Here is a 23333-nt window from a genome sequence, read left to right on the forward strand (position 1 = left end):
GGCCCCGCCCGGAACACCTCTCCTTCCGGTGGAACACCACGGAGGCGACCAATCCGGTGTCGGTACCGCCCCCGGGCGTTTAACCGGTCCAGAGGCAACACACCAATCCATTCGCGTTAGGGGCCGAGCCATCTCTCCCTCTACCCTGTAGAGCGAGGGGTTTCCGGAAAACGCGCGCGCGAGGACGAGGGCAAGGACGAAGGCGCGGGAGAGAGACTCGATCTCCGCGATCGGAGAGAGAGCGCGCGCGCGCGCCCGAATGCACCCTAGTCGCACACCATTTGGCGCGACACTCGGCGAGTCACTCGGCGAACCCCCGTACCATCGCGGCGTACGGACGACGATTTTCTTGGTCGCGTGTGTCTCGATCGTCCGAGTGGACAGTTAGTTCGGCGGGAACAGTTCAGTTGTTGGACCACAACCTGGATCGGCCGATCGCCCGTTCTCCGATGTCATCGGGCGGACCCGGCGAATCAGTGGCTGCTTGCGGTGTACGGTGACCACCCTTTGAGCGCTGATCGATCGGCGGCACTTTGCGAAACGTGCAGGCTGTCGCGCGCAGACGACGCGAGGGCTAATATCATGGGAATCAGTGATTGATTTAGATTACCGGATAAACGTAAGAGACCGCGCGAGATAAGGGAGAAAGAAGGCAATCGACAAGTACTCACTCTCGAGAACAGTGACAGTCGCGCTCGCGATCGTGGTAAGTGCTGGACGTGGTTCGTCGCCCGTGTCGTTCAGGCGTAGTGACAGTTGCCGCGTGTACACTTCCGGCCGGCCGACACCACCGTTGGGACTTTTCTCCCCGCGCCCCCTCCGGTCCGGAGGGGTCTTCGGGAATTCCAGTGCGCGCGAGGAGACCGCAGCGTCAAGGCGGCCCGCGTGCGCCTTCCTCGCCTACTGCTCGAGCAACCGGTTAAGATTTTTCGCTCACTACCGAACTATGCGTGGTGCGAGATGGTGTGTTCTCTGACCAGCGGCAAGGCCTGCGCCAGCGACAGCGGAGACCCGTGCCCGGACCCGCCATCGCGTACCACGCCGGAGGGCGGTGGACTCGAGATCGCCGAGAACATGTCGTCGTCGCTCAGCGACGCGCACCGACGCAACAATAACCACCACCTGGACCAGGGTGACCGTAGTTCGTCCGCGGGTTCCTCGCTGGGCTCCTGCTCGCCGCCGCCCGCCTCGAGCCACTCGCCGCCACCCCCGCGGCCACCTTGGCTGCACGACTTCCACGCAGCGGCCGCGCCCCACGTTCTACAGTTCCTCAATCTGAGTGCTGCCGGCGGCGGCATGCTCGGCAGCCAACCGTTGGCGGCACTTCACTCTATGGCCGAAAGGAGTCATCATCATCAGCAACAACAGCAGCAGCAGCAGCAGCAGCAGCAGCAACAGCAGCAGCAACAACATCAGCAGCAGCAGCAGCAACAACAGCAGCAGCAGCAGCAGCAGTCGCATCAGCAACAGCACCATCCGTCGCATCAGCAACAACAGGGTGGCATCCAGCTATCACGCATCACCGTGCCGCTCTCCACCATCACGCAAGGCCAATCGTCGCCCACCGGCAGCGGCAAACACAGCCCGGCCTCCATCACGTCCGTCGGCAGCAACCCCCACGGCATCGATACGATACTCTCGAGACCGACGGCAACGGTCCATCCCCAGGCGCCGTCGCACGCGGGTCTACCACCGGCACCGCATCCCCAGCACATGGCTGCGCCGCGGTATGCTATGCACGCCGGCTTCACGGCGTCCTCGGGTGCGTACCACTATTCCCATAGACTTGGTAATCCGTAAGTTTGGATAGGGGTAATGCGGTTACCCGCGCCTAGGCGGTCGGAACTTATTAGATAAGTACTGGATGCGTTATGGGAAGTTTGCTTGAATGTTGGATCGTAGATGAGTAATTCAAATATCTAATATTGTAAAAGAGTTCTTAGCAATCTCTCCGCGCTCTCCTGACTAAATACCATGAGATATTCGACGTGCTGTTAAGATGTCCACAATGTTTAACATCGTCCTAACACGCCACTTGTGCTCCGTCTCTCTTACGACCAATAGGACTGACAGACATTCATCGGACTTTTGTTGGCGTCTGAGGTTGCCTACTGCCTGTAGGTTCTCGGAACTGATTAAATGTCGAGAAGACTGGAATGTGGCCGGTTTTATATTGTGACTATTTCATGGGACCATCGCCATAACGTTCAACGCGCTCTTACGCGCGCGAGGGGGGGGCCTCATAAAAATTATAGCACCTGTGGTATAATTCTAATTATACTAGCGTTTAGTGAAGTCGAGGCATCCACCAGAGGCCGAGGATATATGAGAAATCATGAGCGAATAGCTCTGCTGGCAAACACAGATCGTGAGCCATCGCATTCTCGCGCGACGAATGGTGCTATATTACGCGTCTCTGAAATACAAAGCACCATCGCTGAGTTTTCGCAGTCTGATTTCATAAAATAGAGTAGCATGGAATAGCCGGTGGTAGCGCAATATCTCTTAGCGGAAATATCGCTCGAAGATACTTTGCAAATGTGTGGCATCGGAAGATTAACGTCAAGAGTTATTGATGCCCGCAGATATTACGGCAGCATCTGTAACGGTAACAATTCGCCATTCGCGCGTTTATGCAACGGAAAATCGGGGGGTGAAACCGCCGTTCTCCACGCAATCGTCACGCGGCATGATAGCGCGCGCGCGCGCACATATAATGCGGAACGGATTGAACACATTAATCGTAGAATTACCAAGGGTGGTTGATCGGACAACCGCGAGCGAGACGAAAGCGCGACTAGGAGTTACGAATCTATTACGAAACTATCTGTACGTTCGATACGATCGGCCGGCGTATAATTCACGGATTTACATAGTCCGACTCCGATTGTCCGCTTTGATTCGCGCGAATCACTATCGCCCATTTTAACGCGTTCTGCATTGTGGCTCAACGAGGAGATATATTCCAGCCGCATGTTGCTTGTGAGTTATTAGCAGGATTGATTCTTCATGTAAATACATAGAAAATTATGGGAATAAATAGAATAAATAGAAAAATTATGGGAATAGATAGAAAACTCTATAAATAATAAGAAATCAAGATCTGCCGTTGCTGTTACTGTCGCTGAATGAGAGATCCGAGTGTTACGTAATCATCCTAAAGGCTCGGTTTCTTGAAATCCGCATCATAGAAGAATCAAATATATCAAGCGGTTAAGAGCGATCATAATGGAGAGGCTTTGAAATACGTTCCTCGCGGTGGATGCACGAGCTTTCGATTCACTTTTACAGTGTCACTCCCACGCATTTTGTTGCCGGCCCGTCCGCGTCATCAAGACCTCGTTTGTGATGCTGCAAACCTACAACTTTTCCACCGGGTGGCGCGCCACAAGGCAGAAGGCGTTTTGTCATCGTCTTGAAAGCTTGTGAAGAGACGTCACGTTCAAGAGCGCTTTCGCGCAGCGTTTACATTCCACGTAATACGTCAAGCTAAATGCAGAAATATGATGCAGAGTGTGCAGTGCTGATCCTCGGCACTGAATCGCTTGGTTATTCACAACGACATTCGACGAAAATGCATTACTTGCGTAATACTCGAGGACTATTCTCGGCGATATCCGAAATCAGTTGAACGTAATTATCCTGTCTTATTATAAATATTTGACCGCTTTGGAAGATATTTCTCTTTGATAAAGATCAGAATTATTCAAAGTGAATATATTTCAAGAACTCCCCGCCGCGCGTTTCTTCATGCATCGCTTTGTATTCTTTAGCTATCAGGAATTCAGACATCAATTTTACAGTTATCGGGGGGAGGGAAGGGGGTCGATGCCTAGCTACAACGGAGGGAAGATAGGGTGGCATTATGAAGTTGCTCGCAAATAACGTGTCGTACAATATCGCGGTAATATCGGAGACATGGGTTTAATTCATAAACTCCGGCACATATATCACGGCCTACAATCTATAATCCGTCAAAATAGCTTTATCGCTCTTCGTATCTTAAACGGGGCACTACCTAAATATTATCAATCAAAGCACACACGTACGATATTGTAATATTCGATGTGACCGAACGAGAAACGAATAATTACAACAGCGAGCCTCGTTTTGAAAAATAATCGCTGGTAATCAATCAAACGAATCAATGGCTTGTAATTCTTTAATTTCTCCAGCTGCTCGTAAAATAATTAAAACCAGTCCAAAGAAAACGGTAATAAGCTAAAGCAAGAAACGCGGCCGGTAACACGGCGTAAACTTGATTGAAATATTGACCGGAAGCGCGGCGCGCGGTACGGTGGCTCTAAAATTTATGCTTACCGAATTACCTGCTCCCCCGGTACATTAACGAGCGACGCGAACGAGGGACGTTACTTAACATTCATGACGTTAAACTTCTAAATGATTCGCTCCCGACAGAGCGCGGCTGCGCCTCGCAATAACGAATCGCTAAGCAGCGCTGATACATCCGCGATTTGTACGTTTCGCGATTAACGCACGTCGAAATGCGTTAATCGAAAGGCCAATAATGTCATCGTGCGACAAGATGATCACACAGTGAAAAATACAACGTGCGGTAACTCTTGAAATTTTAACAATTTTATACTGAGAATCACCACTCTCGCATACGTGAATTTCATTTCAGTTAATTTCGCAAAGAAACATTGGAAAGGGCGGCGAGGAAACGATGTTGCCACGCCGCGAACAGTTGTATTTACGATAGAACGCGGATTATTCGACAGCCAAATAGGGCGACCATGTACGAGCGGAAGTTAGGATATTGCGGGTTAACCAACTGACGACCATGCCTGTACGCGGCTTGGTGGCGGATTCGGATTCGCGCGAGAGGACGCGTAAACGTGGTCCACTTGCGGTCGAACGCGCAAAAAGATTGCATTAGGATGAACCGCGCGGTGAACGGCGCACGGTGCGACATGGGAATGATAAAAAAAAATTCGGTGTAGAAATTCAGTATAAAATTTCCGCGTCGCGAGAGAAAGATAGATCCTCGCTACAAAAGAAGAATAACAGCAAACCGCATGCTAAGGCTTGTCATTCCGCCGCTCGTCCGGTAAAATATATTGTTTATTCCTACACCCAAAAAAAGAGGAAGAAAAAAAAGGAACAAATCGAATATCGGGATGCAGCGCGACGCGCGACACCTGCTATAGCAATGCAATTTTGAAAACGTCGCCGCAAAAATATCGCGGTTACGTTCTTGCGTCGTTCTTCATGACGAATTACATCCCCGCGGATTTTTTTTACGCCGCTGATGAAACCACTCGGAATTATTACCGTCGGCGCCGCGTGATGCCCTTTTAAAAATCGTTACTCGGCGAGCTGTATAATGCAAAACCAATCCGATCGATTTTTGGGGAAGGGGCCGATACGTACGTTTCGTATTGCAAATCGTAGATTCTGCGCTGCGAGAGCAAACGTTTACGACAAAATTCGGAGATCGTTCTGCGAACGTGTGCAGCACAGAATGCAGCGACGTGCGTTGTTGCGTCGGATATCCCGAGACGCTGTGTTTATCCTGAAAGCAGATATTCACATCACCCTGGAAAAATCACCACCTAACGCCATGTGTCTCCTCATGGATGTGCGTGTCTTCCATATTTTTTATCGCATGTAATAGAAACCTCAAAAGTATCGCGTAACATCTGCCTTGGCTTGTGTGCCCTGAATTATGGTGCCTTCGTCGCCCCTTTGAGGAAACGTCTCGCGGAATTTCCGAGAGACGCTTTTCCGCGACCCACGCGTTTCTCTCACGACATATTTTTTCCTCGCACGACGAGGATCCTGAAGATTCATGAAGCATCGGATCGGATCGTCGCCGGTAACTGCGTTAAGAGGCACCCCTAATGCTCCGGCGCTCGCAATAAAGGTAGTTACTCGGCGAATAAATTCAGAAACACGGGGGAGGATCAATGAGGGAGCGGAACGTTCCTTGTTACCGCGGATCAGACGACTCCAATTGAACCGATTAAATACGGAAAACTCGGAGGATTACGCTAAAAAATTAGCGGCACGCTCAATGACTCGGAAATAAATCCGCATGATGCGGTTTCTCCGGGTGCGGTCCTCCAAAGCGTGCTTCCGGCACGCGTCCACTTGCGGACGCTGGTGTCCCTTCTGGATGTCGCTCGCTATTTGGTAACGATGATATATATCTGGATGTGTCAGCGCGGCGGAATAAAACGGTCATGCGTCGTTATTATATAATCGTGTCAAATGCATTCGCGATATTTGCCTGTGCTCGCAGTTGACGCGGCATGCACCTGGGCGTTCACGCGCGCGCGCGCACGAAATTGTCGGCGTATAATTCGCGTAATCGTATACGATTTCAATAACGGTTTAATGGGTAACCGACTTCATTGTCGTATTAGACAGATTACGTCGATTACAAATACGACAGCGGCGCGGCTCGTATTTACGATCGGGCGGTGGCGCGCACGCGGATTCCGCTCGCTCTCTGCGTCTCTTTCTCTCTGTCTGTCTCTCTATCTATCTATCTATTTATCTTTCTCTCTATCCCTCTGTTAGAATTATAAATGGCCACAGGGATACACATACACGCGCGCGTATCCCCGGTTGTGCGTACAGTGCATATATCGCCGTGTAAATTTCCCTCGCTAAAACACACATCGTCGCGCTTTATTCATATCAATAACGCGCCGTCGATTTCAACGTACCGACGCTTTTTTTTTTGGTTTCTTCGCCCCCGCGCTTCTCGTCCGATTAATTCAGATGAGGGCGTTTAATGAGTAACACTATGAGGTCTGACTGAGCACTATTAATTTGGAAGAATCACTATAAATCGTTGGATGGAACATGAGATATGTCCTATTCTTTCTCCTTTTCTTTCTCGTATTACAAAATTAATTTAAAACACGAACTTTACATTTTCGTATTCTCATACGATCTCAGCATGATTATGCGACTCGCGCGCGTATTGTAAAATATAAAATAACCGACAAGTTATTGCTGCGTTAGACATGCATTATCTGCGCGCAACGAGGTAAATGCTCGCTGTTCTTTTACACACCGACGCGCACTATCGTCATCGCAACGGAATTATGCGATAACGCTACGATGCGCGCCGCTAATTGACATCTGATACCGATCGATTCCCCATGCATCCCGCGCAGACTTTACACCGCTGGGCATTAATTAAATTCAGCGCCGGACATGCGCGCGGACCGGCGATCGTCGCTGTATAAGTGACAAAAAGCCCATCAAAATGTGCGGTATTAGATGATAAATATTTCGCGATCCTTTGCTCGGCTATAGACGTCACGTCTGTGTCTTCCTCGCCACGATAGTGCATCAGAGATTTACATTAGCGGGATATTGTTACTATTCCGTGTATTTTCGCAAAGTATCTGCTCGCTTTACAAAAGTTTTCTCTATCCAAGAGGCACGACTGCTCGTCGCAGCGTAATTAGGATCGTGACTTTTCGGACACCATGTATACGCATTTTTAAACGCTTTTAATTGCTCGATTTACGGCGCCTCCGTCTTCTCGAGCACGACGCGTCGTAAAAGCGCGTGCCGGGGGTCCGTTTAAAGAATCGGGCCTCCCCCTCGGGCCCCGCCACGTGGGCCCGTGGACAATGGAAAGAAAGAGCATGATCGCGGGTATTCTTGTTGATGAGCGCCGCGCCGCGGATTCAACCGTTTATGATCCCATAAATTCCGCCTGATTTCGGCGTAACGGACAAAAGGAGCGGCGATCGGACGGTCGTATCGCGTCCTCGCCGTCCACGATGCCGACGGTAAAATGGAAATGACGCTTTATTGTCCGACCGGGCAAGCGCAGATAGGCGAGAGAAACACGCATCCGAAACGAATTAAACGCCCTCGCAACCGGGAGCCACCGTTCTCCATCGCGATTACGGCTAACTCCTTCATGCCGACACGAGAGTGTCGTACGCTAACGATCCGCGTTTTCTATAATACTTACCTACGTCTCGGATGAAATATTGCGAGGTAGGCGGAGAAATACGCGGGACTATTATTTCGTGACGAGCAATTAAACGTGGGTGCGGGCAATAATTATCCTGAACCGTCGAGAGAAGTAATCGCCGTGTGAAGACGCAAGCGATACGAGAGTTGAGAAATGCGTAATGCATTATACGATGAATATCTTCTTTATAGGAAAAAAGAATGAGTAAATAATAAATAAATCTTAAGAACGCAGACGGTAATAATTGCGCCATGTCTCTTATTCGATTCGCGCGTTTCGATCGATCGATCAAGAGAAAGAGAGAGAGAGAGAGAGAAACTTGCCGCCGATCAACCTAATCTCCCTTAATCCGCGCAAAAAGTCCGTCGAATCCCAACGACCGATATTTACCGATTCGATTTCCCAGCTGCCGTCCTCTCGCATAGAGCTCCGGCTTAAGTCGACTAATTTCTCGCGTTCGAGAGGCCGGATCATTAAGGTCTCCACGTAGTCGTATGTGCTAGTGAGTGTGTGTATGTGTGGTCGACAATCTAGACTAAAGCATCAGATTGGATACGGTGTTCTATTGGGTCACAAATAGCGAGTCTTGAGCAAGAAAGCTAAAAATGTTTAAAATATGCTTATCTGAGAGATAAAGAGAAAAGGGCAATACTTCTGTAAAAAATTATATAATTTAAAAATATTTTCCAGAGTATATATAAGATGCAAATATACGTGATTATGTCATTTTCAAGGAAAAATTTCCACCCTTTATGATTTACAGAAGACAGCACGGAACGTAGAATTTTAACTATTTGTAATACAATAACGGATGTTTGGAGTTTTCTCAATTTGGCGTTTAATTATTTCGAAAAAAAGGAGCGGCAGATTGAAATCTGTTGCGAGGTCGCGGCTTATAAAATCGCGGCATTTAAATTCCGCTTGCATATTCTGGGCGGGATGCGAGTTGTATGAAAATTGCGAGTGATAAAAATATGAAATGAATCGCGCGTAGATGTGGAAACGAGCGGGAAAAAAGCTGAAGCTTAATAAAGCGCTTTACGTGGAAAAATGGGACGGCTTGGCCGACATCGATCCGAGAAAGCTGTTTTGCTCGGTCAGTAAACGGCGCGCTCATTCTACATTTCTCTCGCCGTTGCATTTTACGGTTTCCTTCGATTATTACTTCAATATGCGCTGCTATCTGAATTATCGTAAATCCAATATCGTTATCTCTGCACTGACCGTCAAATTGAAGCATATGTTATGTCCGATATCAGTTAAATGTACATCATCCCGATTATTAATATCGCAATGAACTCCTATCACGCGCGACATTTCTTCCTTATCGAAAAGTTATAAACAATACGTTTCTTGAACACGTTTTCCGCACGTCATCAAAATCTCTTAAGAGATTAGAATTTTATTGCACTTCGCTTTTAAGGGGGGAGCCTGCTTTAGAACGTTGAAAATAAGGTATAATTTTACGAATTTTTTTGGAGAAACTATACAGCGGATCATTATAAAACTTTGATGCATTTATTAGTACATGTTTAAAGATAAAAAAATTATTTTTTTATTTGAATATATCGCCTGTAGAGGTCGTCCTGGAGGCATCTTAGTGCAGCCGGCATTGTAAATTCGTGAGCATTCTCCTGCCTCCAAATTTCATCCAAACTGAAAAATTGAAATATTTTCTTGTTATTTATGAATTCCCATCGTCGATGAACCTTTAATATTCATAAAAACATTAAGTTAAACAATTATTTTTGCATGAAAAAGTTCAAAAACTTTGCCTAAAAATCGTACTTTTGTGTTCTAAGCTCCACCATTTTGACACTTTTCAACTTTTTTCTTCTCTCTTTGGTTCATCGACGATGGGAATTCATAAATAACGAGAACATATTTCAATTTTTCAGTTTAGACGAAATTTGGAGGCAGGAGAATGCTCACCAATTTGCAATGCCGGCGACGCGGCTGCACTAAGATTTCTCCAGAACGAACTCTACAAGCGATATATTCAAATAAAAATTAATTTTTTTATCTTTAAACATGTACTAATAAATGCATCAAAGTTTTATAATGATCCGCTGTATAGTTTCTCCAAAAACAATTCGTAAAATATACCTTATTTTCAGCGTTCTAAAGCAGGCTCCCCCCTTAACGCGGTGCGATTGAGAGACGCAGCTCGTTACTCATAAATATTATCTAAAACAAATTCATTTGTATTATATGTATGTTCTCCAGGTATCGGGCAATTTCAACAAAGAACGGAACCACGACACCCCGCTGTCTATTGGCCGGGTCTTCAGGGACTAGTCAGCGATCCTCTCGCATGGCGAGCAAGATTACACACACGTGAGTTCGATTTCGCTATTTACGAATCGTATGATGTAGAATGCCGCGTCAGGTATTTCCGTATCTGTCAATTCAACATTTATATACTTATTATGAGATATCATAAACTGTACATGCAATTCCCATGAAACGCAACGTGAGGAGTTACTGCTAATTTCTTACAGACGCTTCATGTTTTTAAAATGAAGCCTTTAGCTATATCGGTGGTCCACTTCCTGCTAGTTTACTTTCTAACGTGCATTCTCTGCACATTTTTCTCTCGACAAGAGAGGCAAGTGCTGTTATTACTTCTAAATACGTTCTAAACGCATTTTGTCGTCGCAAGTCTGCCTGCGGATGTTACGTTACCTTTCCCCGGGTATCGCTGTGGGTTTGACAGCTGCGCGTGTTTGCTTTCGCGGCAGGAAAATCACAGGGCCGAAGTGAAGAAACACGTGCTGCCGAACGTGTCTCCGTTTGAACGGCGTGCCCGGAAAGTCGTTTGAAGCGATTCCCCCGGCGTGGGTCGCCTAAAGGGGAGGAATTTAAAAAATGCGTGGAAACCGTAGCGCAGGGAGAGCACGGGAAAGGAAGTCATGGAGCAAGGGGGCCCGCGGTCACACGTGAGAATGGGGATCTAAACGGGATAAACGTGGTCCACACGCGAATGATCGTTTCCTCAATCGCTTCACGACGCAGTCATCAGTTGTGTTAATTCGCTTGAAAATTGTCCAGAATTCAAGTGATCACTTGACCGTTTGGAAAGCTAAAATAAATTTATTTTAATAAATAAAAAATCGTAGAAAGAAGAAAAATTTACAAAATGTTACTGATGTTACAAAAATGTTACACAATCTAAAACGCGTAATGTCCGTTTTATTATTTATATTACATTATGCATTAGTGTTATACGATATATATGTAAAATACCACACAAATATTTATGCGATGCTTGACCGTTTGTATCAAGATTGCAACATCGTCGGCTCTGTATCGCTACTGTTTACGTCGATCGTAGCAGGTCGATCCTGATCGTTATCAAGTGCCGACACACTCCCTTCGCGTTCCCTCGGGCACTTGGACGGTTCACGCTCAATTAGTCGGCAAGATCCCCCTCGACATACATACCGGGACATCCCCCGGTAGCGTACAACCGATCGCTCGAGAGCTCGCCGTGTATACACCCCCGCCCTTACGAGAAGACGATTAAGGACACCGCAGAGAGGAAAAAAATCACAGACAAAGTGAAGGAACACGTGACGTCTCGTCCTCCTGTCCTCCCCTTTCGGCGGAGAGACGGACGAAGAACGACGGTAGAAGGCACGAGAGACAGAGACGGCCGACACATACATCAACCCTCGCGCACAATGGGGGGTGGCACATGTGCCGAGACGCGTCGCGACGTAAGGAGGGTGGCAAAACGCCGGCGTGCAGAGAGCCACGCGGGCGTGGACATCGTGTGGGCACACGTGTGGGCGCGTGTGTGTCTCGAGTGCTCGTCGCCGCACGGCGATGAGAGAGAAAGAAGAAAAAAATAGAGAAAGGGAGAGAGAGAACGTGTCGTACGTATCGTTGGGGGGCGAATAAGAGGGTGGTAGCGGTAGTCCGCTGCGGCGTCGGGGTCCGGGATATCATCATATTCAATATCAACCCTGCCTTCACCGCTTCCCTTCTGTTCTCCGCTCCCCCACCTCGGGGAACCGCCACCGGCCGTCGAGAGGTCTCTCCCTCTTTGCCGACCCCCGCGCACCCCCTTCGCCGCTACGTTTTCCGCACTCGCGCGAATAACTCCGGCAATATTTTAACTGCGGCACCGAGAGGCATCCGTGCCCTGCCTTTCCTACCATCCGCCCGGTACACGCGGCGGCCGATTCCACCCCCCGGTGAATCCTCCTCCCGTGGGGTGGCGGGATAGGGACAGGGGCCAGCGCGCAAACCCCTCCGCCCGCGCGCGATACGTAAGAGTTACATCGATGGCCGCCCGGTATATGTTTTATATTCCAGGACGAAACGTTGATCGGGCTCATAGCCCTCGCGAGGCACCACCGAACGACCGCCGCGGGAACCGTCGTCTATTTATGCCTCCGCACCGTATATATCGAGGTACAACTACACCCGAGATAAGCTAGCTCGACCGGCCGCCAACCCCTTCCCCCCCCCCCCTCGCCCTTATTTCCCACAACTATCGGACAGAGTCGTCTGGATGCTCGCTTGAAGCTTGAGACTCGCGTCGATAATTGGAAACATTGATAAATGGTCTTTGCAGCCTCCGCTTGAATATTTTTTCAGGATGATCAGAGGAGAAATTCCGATTGAAATGGAAATTGCAAATCCGGGAGAGAAGAGAAGGAGCTTGCCGTAATCTCGGCGCACGTTGAGCCTTTTCCTCATGTAAAAGGCTTTTCTCGTAAAATGTTAGTACAGAATCTTGTATTTCTAATATTACGGCGCGCTGCATAAAGTCCATAATGAACTACATAAAATTCTAGTTTAATAGCCCCCTGTCGATATTAATTAATAAGCGGAAGTCGTTAGAATTCCTCTAATAAGTTCCGTTAATATCAATCTGCAGCCTACCCAAGATTCCTCCCATGAAATCCTCTCGTAACAAGCCGGCTTTGCTGCCGCGCGGTATCTTATGCATAAAACACGAACTTATCCCGAAAATGATGAGCATCTATCCATCCGCATGCCCTTCGTCCCTCGTTCCCATCCCCATAACGAGAATGTCGGATACCGTGCACCTTGTTCCTGTTTAGATATCCAATAGTGCTATTCCTGCTATTTCTCCCTGTATTTTTCTTTCTGTTCCTTCGCTTTTTTCCCAGGCCATCATTGCCCTTTCCTCGCTCCTCCTTTCGTCTCTAGCATTCATCGGGTCCATCTCTTCACGGTCTCCTCATCGGGTGGGCTTTATGGACACGAATAACCGTCACGTAAGCGGGCCCGGTAATGAAAACGTCGCTGACGCGACGAGATTCCGGCGGCGGTCCATGCCGGCCGATGTATATTGTTATTACTCGCGATATACCCGCACATGGAGCGAATCACCCTAGCAGGGAGAACCCGACCGCGATCTACTAGCTTCCAATACTCTTTCGCAAGTGTCTTTCACGGGACATCGTCTCGGCGCAGATATCAAGGACGATATCAAGACAAATCCCTTAAAAACTTTATTTTTCGGTGCAAGATTTGATTTTACACACAAAGCAAGAATGAAATAAGTAATCTATTTATAATGACGTTCGCATTATAGAAATGCATCATTGAGTGAGGAATATTACTATAAAATTTGAATAGCTGTAATTATATGTTATTATATCATTATTATATTGTTTTCTAATTGCTTTTTAATTTATTTCAAATATATTTAACTGTAGGAAAAGATTGACTTTATTTGCAACACATACGCTTTCTAACTCTCAATGGCAGAGCCCTTCGATCCGCGCCACTACCCCCTTAATGGATCTCGCGCGACCAGTGCAGCGGGGTGCCCTCGTTAGCTCGAATTAACTAAGCATCCATTTATTTTTGGTGACAACACACTTTGCACACTCGATAAAGCATTCCTCTCGGAACGTCAGTCGACTCGATGCGCGCCGTTATTACTCACATCGTCGATGGAGCGAGCAGCCCCCTTCACGATCATGCTTTCCACGAGAAGTCGAGTGATATCCGATTCAATTACGTCCAAGTGACGAATCGTCGCCCTGCGTCATCCCCGGCTGCTTATTCTACAAATGCGCCGTGCTACGTTCGCTCAAATATCATTATCATTAATGACATACGAATATTAGAAATCAAAAGGCTTCAATTCAAGATTCCAAAAAGTAAAGACAAATTATTCGTTTTGTTCATTCATTAATTTAATCGTCATTATTTTTACGATTTCAATTTCATTATAATGCAATTACATCGTGGCTTTCGTTATTCCCAAAATGCTAACGTACGAGCCGCAGCCGCGTGATAAGCATACAGCCAGATGAATCCTAAAATCGCTGTAAAAGAAGTAACGAAAAATCTCATATCGAATTTCCCCCTCTCTTTTCCCTCGCGATGCCCGAATCGCGACGCATCTTTACCACGAATGATTTGTTTCGTCCCCGAACACTCGGGTGGATAAAACGGCACAGCGTGACACTGCATGCGCGGGGGCTGAAGAGGAAAAGGGGGATGGTAGGGGACGGGCTCGCCCCCGTATAAATCGAGCGATCGGGCGCGTCGAGCCTCGCACCCGAACTTCCGTTCGCCGATAACGAATATTACGAATGGCCGCGCGGTGTCTCGTTTTTGATCGTTCCTCTTTTTTGAAACGCCGCGCGGCCGCGCCGATACGGTCACCTGTCGCTGATTTACATCGACACGGTGCGGGCGGACGCATCAATTTGCCGTGCCGATACTTCGTCTAATCGGACATCGGAGCGTTATCCGCGGCGGATGCTGCTGTAGCGAATGCAGCGTGACGGCACATGACGCCGGCATCGATATATACGCATTATCCCAGTCGATTTCGCTGGCATACACTGCTTGACACGCGTGTCACTTGTTCACTCTAAATCGCTTGATTAAATTACTGTCTCCTCTCCTTCCCGCTCTCCCGTCGTCCTCCCCATCACGCCGCGCGATACAAAGATTAATCCAGAATCCGGAGGATGATGGCTCGTCGAACATGGCCACGTGCCGAAAACAAATATTTCTCGAATCAGCGTGATGCTCAAATGAATTGACGCGGACGTGGACATCTTTGTCCGAGTGTTTTATTTGCACGGAAAAAAAAGTAACTTGATTTTGGGGATTTTTATGACGGCGGAAGAGGATCGTGTCAGAGTTATGGCGAGTGGAGTTTTATTTTATTCGTTGCATTAACCAGTTCTTTGTCAAAAAAATGAAACTCGTCTGGACGGATGAAACACTGGGCGGATTCGATTGGCATCGCTACACTCGATGCAAAACTTTATATCACCGGGCCGAATTCCCATGTGAAAAAAATATTTTGCGGAAAAAAGTCGGACGATAAATCCCCGGGACGAGCTGACACGGACTGATATCTGGCGTGTTTAAAAAATTCTAGGGAATACTTTAATTAAAAGAAACTTTTACGTATATATATAATAATATATAAAAATACGATATTCTTTTTACATGATACGTCAGTTATCAAACACACTTGTCAAACAAATTGTTATAATAATATAATAAATATCTAAATGTTATACGATCGTATATTTTTTTACCTTTTATTTAATCCCAATTTAAACTATTTTCAATCCCGAGTTATTATTTTATTTTTTACGAATTTCCGAAGCATCGTCTGCTAAATCGTGCGATCATCAATGATGACGCTTTATCCCAGGGCGAGCCTGAAATTACCACCGCGGAAGAAATTCCGGTCACATGCGGCGCATACAAATTTTGATAAAAACGTGGACTTATCGGGTTTTGCGGAGATGGCCGCGGAAATATGCGCGGCGGCTTAGTAGGACGAATAGGGGGATATTTAACGGCGGAAAACGTACATCTACCCCCATTCATCGCCATCGTCGTCGTCGTCGTCGTCGAAGGGCCCCGGGGTTGGAGTGCGGTAAGCAGCTCATTAGAACCCTCCCCGCCGACCGGCCATTATTGCCTCGTTCCGTATTCCGTTACAAATTGCTTTATTAAATTAAAGTCCCACAACCCACACTGTAACGCGTCACGACGATCCTGCGCGACGACCCTTCCACCCCCTCCCTCCCTCTCGCCACTGGGTCCCTTTCGCTTCTCGCCCCCTTGTATATACGCGCCCACATGCCACATCGGACCGTGTGCGGCCCCCTCGTCTCCGCAGTGGTCGTCCTCTCCCGAATTGTCCCTCTCGACTACCCTCGAAAATTTTCTCTTGAGCCTCTTTTTTCCAATCTAATTAAGACTCGGATGCAGCCCGACCGAGTGGCCGAGATTAAAAATGATCAGCCGGCGCGAACGGGATGAAGTCGTTTGCCCTGCCAAGGATTCTTAACGATATGATGCTACCGACGTTGACGATTAATAATCAGAAATGTCGGAACGCGACGCAAGTTGCGTGTAAGCGAGACACGAACGCAAACTGGACTATTTTAATAAGAATTCGCTTGAGATTAACTTGCACCAGATAAAACAAATGTGAATCGAGAAAACGGGGCAGACATTTCGCACAAGAATTAATATTATAGTCAGGAGTCCACGGTTAAAGAGAGAAACGCTAAATGGTTGCGGCAATAATTATCAACGTTACAAGAGCCGTAATTAATTCCGGGGAACGGCGAATTAATTTCGAACTGCGGTTAAAATGAAATACTTCTTACGGTTATAACACGGAAGCTAATTATACGCGAAGATATATCGCGGGCATATTTTTCCCACGTGAAACAAATGAGGGTAAGTGTGTATATGGGGCAAGTGCATACAATACCGTTGCACTTGCCCAATAAATTTCATCGTGGCGTATAATTAGCATGCCGGCGAAGCAACGAGAAATCAAATTTATTAAGAAAGTACGACGTTAATGTATGCACTTGTCCCATTTATCCACTTAGCCCCCCGCTTGTCTTACGTAATCCGGGGTATCGGTGTTAGCGTAACGCGAAGTAAAATATGGCGATATTTCCCTGTGTGACTTGTCACGACAGAAAGTCACAGATGGGGCTCGCAGTTGCCCCTTTTCATTCTGCCAGTCGGAAAAGAGATCAGACAGGAGAGGGGTCCTGCCAAAACGTCCGCGCGATCGGATGCACGCGGTCGCCGAAAATGCAAAGTTTGCAACTGCTCGCCAGTCGTGATATCAAAATTCCACTGTGCTTTTTTCAACGATGGTTGAACGTCGAATTTTAACGCGAGTCGTCTGTTCTCGTTTTAAACAGTCGGCACAATCGTCGCATCGAGAACTAGCGTTTATTATCAAATGGCGTAACATGATAACTGGAAAAAAGCTTTATCCAGCAAAATTCATCGTAATAATTGAAAGAGAAAAAAAAACTTGAAGAGAAAACACGATACAGATTTCTATTTAATTTATACGAAAAATCCTCTTTTGATATTTAAAACACGTTTCTTACAAACTGCAGTTTTGATTTACTCCTGGTTTGAATCCTTCATACGAAGGATAGGGGGTTAAATTAAATAACACGGTGCCGCGTGCCGTTGGCCAGGGCTAATTACTCCATTCGTAGCGAGGCGAAACGGATATTCAGAAGCCACTCACCGGGTGACGCGAATGTTGCAGTGTCGCAACAGCTGGGCTGTCAGCAAGCGATGACGGGCGCGGGCGGTGGTGCCGGGGAACACGACGGCGGTAAGAAGAAGCACACGAGGCCCACATTTAGTGGACAGCAGATCTTCGCCCTGGAGAAGACCTTCGAGCAGACCAAGTACCTAGCCGGTCCGGAACGTGCCAAACTGGCGTACGCTCTCGGAATGTCGGAATCTCAAGTCAAGGTAATATCATTCGATACCTTTTTTCTCTCGATTTTCGAAGATTGCGCGCGCGTTCTCCAAACTAAAGAATCTTATCTTCCGACATTTATTTCTGATTAAAAATTTTTTTAGATATTAAAATTAGTTACATATTAGAAGAATAAAATTTATCATTATTTGCGACAGTAGCTTGTCAAGGCTTGTGAGATTTGCGTCACAAATAACACACAATTATCGAAACCATATCGCGAGTATCCCTGCGAGAAAAAAGGAAGGCAAAGGAACATTTGTCTTCGAGTTCGACGCTGACGTCGAGAGATCGATTGCAACATTGGCTGGGCGCGGAAGCGCAAATCCGCGCGCCGCGAATAATCCGCGGCCGAAAAATCCTCCCTCGAAAAAAGAGATCCGCCGCGATCGTCCGTCGACGCCCGTCGTCGGAACGGTCCGGGGGGTGGGACCCCTCCACGACGGCGCTCGCAAAAAGTGGCTCGCTCGCGTGGAGGCGCGATTTTAAAAAGCGTCCCGCGCGTCGCCCAGCTTACTCCATCAACGCGCCCCGCCCGCGAGCGGGGTGGTCCGCCGCCAACAGGAAGGGGGTGTCGGGAAGAGAGAAGGCAGGGCACCTCTAACGAGGTAGCCGGTAAAAAAGTTCGAAGGATAAAAGAAGGTGACAAAACAGCCGGAGACGTGTCAAGCTTTGCGGCACCTGCGTCATCCTCGGCGTCGCACTCTCGCGTACGCTGATAGTGCGTCCATCCCCCTGCCTCTCTTTCTCTCACCGACACCAAGAGAAGGGTGGAGAACGGGGAATACCGGGTGAAACACGGGTGAAACTCGGGTGAGGCCGCAGTGACGGTGAGCGAAAGGAGAGAGAGAGAGAGAGAGAGAGAGAGAGGTGCTCACTCTCTCCTTCTTTCGTCCTCCACGGGAGCATTTGCACCCCTCTTCTCCCTCTCCGGGCATCTCTCTCGTCCCCGTAAGCTCCTCCGCCTCTTCGCCTTCTGCGTTCCGCTCCGCGCCGAAGCCTCTCCCTTACCCACCTCGATCCCCTTTTCCTCCTTCTCTTCCTTCGCCATCTTCGACCCTCCGAGAGAGAGCTGGCTTCTCATTTCGAAAGCCTCAACCCCTGCCGCAGGGTAGGGTTCTCCCTTTCTCTGCCTCTTTCTCTCTATCTATCCCTCACGGACTCCGGGCGTCGATGTAGCGCTGTCATTGGCTCGTTCTACGCCGCCATATTTACATTTTTATTGAAAGCTACAAGTCTGTGTCGGTGAGTGATGGCGAAGGGGGAGCGAGAGCGCGAGCGTGGCGCCCCCTGAAACCCTCGGGGCGAGAGGGGAATGGATGAGGGACGCGACACGAAGGGTGGATGAGGAGGGGGTTGCACGGTGTGAGGGCGCGGCGGGGTAACGGGGGTCGCGTTAGGGGGTGAGGAGGGTTAGCATTCAATTACCTCGGATTTCCTCGGGAAGAGGCGATTCACCTCCGCGTATATGCCATCTTCGAGGGCGAGATTGCCCCCGGATCCCGGTGTGCCGGCGCGTTTTTTCGAAATATTACGACAATATATACCCGCGTACTCTTTCGCGCGATCGGCTGACTTGCAACGCGAGAGAAGGGGTTGCTTATGTCGGCCTATGTTACGCCTCGAACCAGCATGCGATTCTCTTGAAAGTTTTTCGGAAGGGGAAGATGATCGCGGAACCATACGTGGTGACTTACATGGAAGAAAAAATAGTAGGAGGGAGAATAGTTTACAGTTTTCTGCGTTTAGCGACTTCACCGTAGCGCGAGAAACAAACGCTTCAACTCCCTGAATAGCCATGGAATTATACTCTGATAAAATTTATCCTGTAATTCTCGAAGTTTGCGAGTTTCATTAGAGAAAAAGAGCTCGTAAGGAAGACAGATCTCGAGAGATTCCGGATTTGTGATTCATCCCGGAGTTAACGAAATCGCGCGGAGCTGTAACCGTAACAAAATGTGCAGCATTGCAGCTATGCGCGCGAATGTTTTATTCGGGGGTGATATCTTATAATTGGATACACGGGAGGACGGGGGAGTTACAGGACGGCGCGGTCGATGCGAGCGGGATGCGAGCGATAGATCGATACCGCTCCCTCGCGGTTTCGGGTAATACCGGATCATTACATACTGGACCTATCACTTTTTTCAATATTGGAAAGGGATTTGCGCGATACGGAGGGATTTGGCAGCCGCTGCCCGATGAAGATTTATATCGGCCCGCCATTTCACAATTCCAGATTTATAACTTTTTCATTATCGAAACGTATATCTTATTGATGGCCACGCGCGACCGCTTCTTCCTTTTTTTTTCGCCTAATAGCGCGACAGATTTCGGGAGGTGTAATCTCCGGAATACATCCAGGTTCTCGAGGGTTGTATCCGTCAGTCTGTACAGATTGCCTGCACGTTAATATATTCGATCAACCGAACGTCGTTGCACGAATGTGACTCCCATATCCTCCACCTCGCGGAACGACGGGAGCGGAAGGAACGTCTCTCCGTAATGCGCGTGGTTGGCTCGCATAAATTCTCGCAATGAAATATCCGCCGGTGATGTATAACCGTAATCTGTGCTAGTAAATGACGCGGGTGTTTCGCACAGAGTATTTTCCATGTAACACGTGCGCAACGTTACATTTGACATCAACAATCCACGGCTCCTGCGTCTATGCTAATACATTAATTTTATTTCATTGTTACCGAATAAAAATTCTATTGGGTTGTTCGGAAAGTTATTTCGTTTTTTCAAGGAAAAATGAAAGGCGGTTTTTTCATATTTAGAATAAATTTTATTCAGTGACGCATTGGCCATTTTGTTCCACTACCTTTCGCCATCTTTCTGGCAACTTTAAGATTCCACGCTCATAGAAGTCCTTCTCCTTATTGACAAAAAATTGAAGCAAGTGATTTTTGACGCCTTCATTTGAATCGAAGTTTACATTGTTCAAAGAATTTTGTAGAGACCGGAACAAATGGTAATCGGATGGTGCCAGATCAGGAGAGTATGGTGAGTGTGGTAGCACATCCCATCCAAGCTGTAAAAGCTTCTGGCGAGTGACCAAACTTGTGTGTGGTCTGGCATTGTCGTGATGGAATACGACACCTTTCCTATTCGCCAATTCTGGTCGGTTCTGCTTGATGGCAGCATCCAATTCATCTAGCTGATGACAATACACTTTCGAATCAATCATCTGGTTGCTTGGTAGTAGCTCGAAAAATACGATTCCCTTCCAATCCCACCATACAGAAAGCATGATCTTCTTTTGATGAATATCTGCCTTGGATGTCGATTGAGCAGGTTCATCTTGCCTGGACCATGATCGTTTTCGCTTAACATTGTTGTAAACAATCAATTTTTCATCTCCAGTTATGATTCGCTTCAAAAATGGTTCATTTTCTTCACATTTCAACAATGAATCGCAGATGGTAATGCGTCGAATCAAGTCAATTTCCTTTAAATTGTGTGGAACCCAAATATCGAGCTTTGAAACGAATCCAAGGCGTTTCAAATGATCGTAAACGGTCGAATTCGATAAATTTAACTTTTCAGCAATTTCGCGTGTTGTTATGCGACGGTTTGCATCCACCAGAGCCTTTATTTTCTCGTCATCAGCTTTAATTGGCCGACCTGAACGTGGTGCATCTTTCAAATCGAAATTTCCAGTACGAAATTTCGAAAACCAATTCTGACACTGACGTTTACTCAATACATCTTCTCCGTACACGGCACACAATTTTTTTCTCGCTTGCACTGCATTTTTACCCTTTCGGTAGTAAAAAAGCAAAGTATTACGAAAATGCTCACTTTGATTTTCCATGTTTGATGTGATGCCAAACAAAAATTACTTGACAGATCGCAACACAATAAGATACTAAATGACGTCTGAAATGTCAGTTGTCAAAATATAAAACGAATTTGCCTCTTAGAGTAAGGTTAAGTATCGAGGAACGCGACTAACGACATCTCTTTGTGAAAAACGAAATTACTTTCCGAACAACCCAATATTTGGAATCCAATTTATCCAAAATAAGATATCACGGATATATTAAACTGCTTCGAAAGACCAAAATGCTATGAGGTCGTTAATCTTCCACGTTCACACTCCATTCTGAAAATTCGTTTCGCACGATCTCGAATAGATCCAGCTGTCACTGACCGCTACATGGTACCGGGATCATCGTCTTCTTCGAAATTGGCAATGGTATCTATCCCATGATTTAATCGGGATCCATCCTCGTGAACACTCAGTTAAGGCGAGCCAAGTGCGACGAGACTCTTAGCACTCTTGGGCTTTTAGCGCGAACGACCCCCTCGGTTCGTGCGTGTCCCCCTATTAGAATCTAATACGGCAAAGTGAACGTCGAGCATTTGCGAGTTAAAGACCGTAGCGCCCCTGTCTCGTAGGCTCCCTCTCAGTCTCTCTTTCGTGTCAAGCATCGCGACGAGGAGAACGAGAGATAGAGGGTAGCGAGAGCGAGCGATATCATAGAGCTGTTCGGGGATGATGAGAGGGAAAGAGAACGAGAGATAGAGAGAGTGGCAGACGAAATGAGGTTGGACAGGCTTGTGTCTAGCGAAGGCATCGACCGTGAATCAGGGGGATTAGATACTTTCTTGTACAGATGATGCCGGGGGTGCGGTAGTCGCGATTCATTGGCGTGACAGAAAGTCAGCGACGCGGTTGCTCTTTATCGAGGCAATCGCGGATATCGGGGAAAGATTTGGACATTATAATTTCGCTGAGTTGGTCGGTCCTTTATCTGTGATATGATGTAATCATTCTGCGAATTATTCTACTTTTTACGCGCCATGAATCATGTTACAGAAGAAGTCTTATCGGGAAAAAGAAGTTGCCTACAACTTGGTCAAGATATCTGTAATGTTGGAATTCTCCTCATACTTTACAGATGTTGATCGATTCGAGCCACTCGTTACTCTAACCGCTATTGTATCAAATCATTAAAAGAGCGGCCATCGATCTTATCATCGGAGCACATTCATAGCGTCGCGTTTACCTCACGATTACGCCCTGCAACCCTCGGGAACCTCCCCTTTCGCTGTTACTTTTAAGCAAAATGTCCCGCTACATCGTACCGAGTTAATTGAAAACAGCGGCATCCCCAACACATTAAACACGATATCAAACTGTATGTCGCAAACGGGCTCGGGCCCTTCGCTATGATGAGAGGGGGCTGTGTCTCCTCTCCGAAGGGGCGAGCGCTGGATAGGGTCACCAGCACAGACAGGACTGCAACGGCCTTACAACGTGCGTTACCGTATCCCTGTTTACGCAATACGACGACGAGAAACGGTGATGGTGCTGCGGATGCTGATGGCAAAGTGGCGTGGTGGTTCCTGCGTCCAGAATGCGCGGTGGCTACCGTAGGGGTGGCTACCGGCGAGGGGGTTGGTAGGCCGAGTTGTTTACGGCGGAGTAATCTGCTCGTCGACGGATACCAATATCGATGACGTCAATTAGTACGAGGCGAAGGGCCCTTCTCCCTCTCCCTCTCGCGCCCCTGCCTCCGCTCCTCCATCATGTATCATCATGGCGGTGTATGTACGCGTACGGCGCGGCGTGGCATG

At 47.6% G+C, this 23333-nt stretch overlaps 1 protein-coding gene across 1 annotated transcript in view; it reads left to right on the top strand.

The window, feature by feature from the left end:
- Window positions 1-272: 272 nt before the first annotated feature.
- Window positions 273-23333, top strand: part of LOC105276411 (putative uncharacterized protein DDB_G0291608) — a 34416-nt gene continuing 11355 nt past the window's right edge. Inside the window, exons 1-3 of the mRNA XM_026970506.1 lie at window positions 273-1762; window positions 10196-10306; window positions 17526-17737. Coding sequence (XP_026826307.1) covers window positions 961-1762; window positions 10196-10306; window positions 17526-17737 — 1125 coding nt within the window. The 5' untranslated portion in view covers window positions 273-960. The remainder of the gene's footprint in view (window positions 1763-10195; window positions 10307-17525; window positions 17738-23333) is intronic.

The sequence above is a fragment of the Ooceraea biroi genome, chromosome 6, assembly GCF_003672135.1.
Source record: "Ooceraea biroi isolate clonal line C1 chromosome 6, Obir_v5.4, whole genome shotgun sequence".
NCBI classification, from domain to species: Eukaryota; Metazoa; Arthropoda; class Insecta; order Hymenoptera; family Formicidae; genus Ooceraea; species Ooceraea biroi.